Below are 2,853 nucleotides of genomic sequence, written 5' to 3' on the forward strand. Positions count from 1 at the left end.
GGGATGTCCATGCCCTCGGGATGCCCCGGGATGTCCCCAGGGACCCGACCCGCCATGGCCCCAGCGCTCCCGGGATGCCCCGGGTCCCGCTGACCCGGGATGGCCGTGTGTTCCCAGCGTGTCCCCAGCGTGTCCCCAGGCACCTCTGCCCCGGGATATCCCCGTGCCCCCGGGATGCCCCGGGGTGCCCCGGGATGCTCTGAGCCGGCTTCAGCTCGGGGATGCCCCAGGCACCTCTGTCCTGGCATGTCCCTGTCCGTCCCCAAGGTGTCCCTGGACACCCCTGGTCCACAGTTGCCCTGGCTGCTCCCTGCCCACCCAAACCCATCCTCCTCCTGAGTGGATTCCAGCCTGGGCAGGCCCAGGAATGGCTCCCAAGGGATTGGGGTGACGAGTTGGGAGGGGGTCACCATGGTGACCTGCTGAGGCTGGTGTTCCATGGGGACAGTGATGGGCACTGCCCCCACGGCCACCGTGGACTGTCAATCACTGTCCCCTCAGACCGATGGGCATCAAACTCAGGGGTCCCCTGCAGTTCTGGGGCTGCTGGTGGCCAAAAGCCCTGGAACTGGGGAGCAGAGGCTCCAGGGGGTCACCGTGGGCCTCCTCCCACTCGTGCCCTCCCCGTGGCCCAGGTGCAGGAGTGGAACATGGAAGCCCCTCACCTGATGCCGCTGCAGCCGCCGCTGCTGCCGGAGCGGGCGCACGTGCGGGAGGCGCAGCTGCACTCTGCCGAGGCCTCGCTCTGGACCGTGGTGGCCACGGTGCAGGCCATGGAGAGGAAGATTGACCTGCTGGCCACCCGCCTGCTCAGCCTGGAGGGCCGCTCCGGCACGGCCGAGAAGAAGCTCCTGGACTGCGAGAAGACGGCCATGGAATTTGGGAACCAGATGGAGAGCAAGTGGGCCGTGCTGGGCACCCTCATCCAGGAGTACGGGCTGCTCCAGCGGCGCCTGGAGAACGTGGAGAACCTCCTGAAGAACAGGAACTTCTGGGTGCTGCGGCTGCCCCCTGGCCCCCGGGGCGAGGTCCCCAAGGTAGAGGGTCCCAGGGGGCTGCAGGACAGTGGGGGGACCCTCAGTTTCCCTGAGGAGTGGGCACCACTGAGCCGGGGGGTCTTGTCCCCACAGGTGCCAGTGACATTTGTTGACATCGCCGTCTACTTCTCAGCGGAGGAGTGGAAGAACCTGGAGGAGTGGCAGAAGGAGCTGTACAACAACTTGGTGAAGGAGAACTATGAGGCTTTGCTATCCCTGGGTAAATGTCTCTTTTCCCATTTCCTGGCAGGAGGCAGCGATGGCTGCATCTCCCCAGAGGGTGCCCTGGTCCCCCTGCCAGTGGTTGGTGGTGGCACTCGCTGTGTCCTGGGACCACCATTCCAGAGGGAACGCTCCATGGCTCGTGGGGGCAGGGGGACACGCCGTGCCATGCCAGTGCTGCCACGGTGCTGCCCAGGGGGCTGGAGAGGGTCCTTGTCCCCCAGAACCCAGGAACTGAGTGTCCACACTACAGGGACCTCCAGCATGGAGCTGCCGTGGGATTTAGGCGCGTTCTCTGCCAGGAGGGATACCAGGGCCTGGCAGCCTGGTGTGTCCCCAGTGTGTCCCCCCAGGCCTGGGTGACTGGCCCTGGTGACATCAGCCTGTGTCCCCTGCAGATGGGGCCCTCTCCAGGAGCGAGGCGCAGCCCCGCAGTGAGCGCGGGGATGGACCCTGTGTCCCCGAGCAGCGGGAGCTGGAGCAGAGGGAGCTGCCGCCGGATGCCTGCGCAGGTGAGGCACCGCGGGAGGACCCATCCCCACTGCCCCCACCTCGTGTTCCCTCAGGGATGCCCCTCCTCCTTCCCCAACAGTCCCATCCCCACCGGGCCCAGTTCTCCAGCTGGGACTGGGAACTGCCGTGAGTGGCCCCAGAAAATCCGTGACTGTTGTGACGTGGATATCCATCCCTGGGAGATCCACGTGTCCCCTGCTGCCACCACGTTGTGTCAGAGCCCATGGGCTGTGTCACAGTCACCCAGCCCCATTGCCACCTGTCCCCAATGGGCTGTGCCACAGCCATCTGTTCCCAAGGGTTGTGCCTGTCCCCAAGGGCTGTCTCAGGGTCACCCATTCCAATGGGCTGTCCTACAGTCACCCATCCCCATGGCTGTCTCGCCGTCACCCATTCACATGGGCCACCTCAGGGTCCCCCATGCCCAAGGGCTGTCCTATGGTTACCTGTCCTCACATGTCCCTGGGGGTGTTGGATGTCCATAACTGCTGTGGGATGGGGCTGTCCCCTGTGGCCAGAGTCCAGGGGTCACACACCGCGGGGTGTGGTGGCCGTGGGTCGCACCGTGTGGTTCCTTCCTGGCCTGGCCAAGTCTCTCCTTGTGAACAGAGTCGCTGATCTCCACCTCCGACATCCTGTCCCGGATCAAGCAGGAGGTGGCCTTTGTGGGGGAGCAGCAGTTCCCAGAGGAGCGGGGGATGCCACCAGACCCCTGTGCAGGTGAGCCCGGGGCTGGGCCTGCACCCACCGGAGCCATTCCCTCCCCTGCCTCCCGGAGCAGGATGTGGCCCCGCGTGGCTGAGTCCCTGTCCCCATCCCTGTCCCTCCCTGCAGGCGCGGACGCCCTGATCACTGCGCACGACTTCTTGTCGTGGATCAAGCAGGAGGAGGAGCCCTGTGTCCGGGAGCCCTGGGAGCTGCCCGAGAGGGAGAGGCTGGCCCCGGGTCCTGGTCCTGGTGAGCGATCCCCACCATGGGGCTGGGGTGGGGGGGAGCACCCAGCCAGGATGAGCTGTGACTTGGGGACAGCCCCAGTGTCCCCGGTAGGCACTGACCAGTCTCTCTGTCCCCTGCAGCCACC

General features: G+C 66.1%; 1 protein-coding gene across 1 annotated transcript in view; it reads left to right on the forward strand.

The window, feature by feature from the left end:
* Window positions 1-6: 6 nt before the first annotated feature.
* LOC103613076 (protein ZNF783-like) overlaps window positions 7-2,853 on the forward strand; it is a 4,189-nt gene continuing 1,342 nt past the window's right edge. The window contains exons 1-5 of the mRNA XM_017730527.1: window positions 7-1,037; window positions 1,131-1,257; window positions 1,658-1,771; window positions 2,382-2,492; window positions 2,607-2,786. Coding sequence (XP_017586016.1) covers window positions 222-1,037; window positions 1,131-1,257; window positions 1,658-1,771; window positions 2,382-2,492; window positions 2,607-2,786 — 1,348 coding nt within the window. The 5' untranslated portion in view covers window positions 7-221. The remainder of the gene's footprint in view (window positions 1,038-1,130; window positions 1,258-1,657; window positions 1,772-2,381; window positions 2,493-2,606; window positions 2,787-2,853) is intronic.

This window comes from Corvus brachyrhynchos, unplaced genomic scaffold, assembly GCF_000691975.1.
Source record: "Corvus brachyrhynchos isolate BGI_N302 unplaced genomic scaffold, ASM69197v1 scaffold843, whole genome shotgun sequence".
Classification (NCBI taxonomy): Eukaryota; Metazoa; Chordata; class Aves; order Passeriformes; family Corvidae; genus Corvus; species Corvus brachyrhynchos.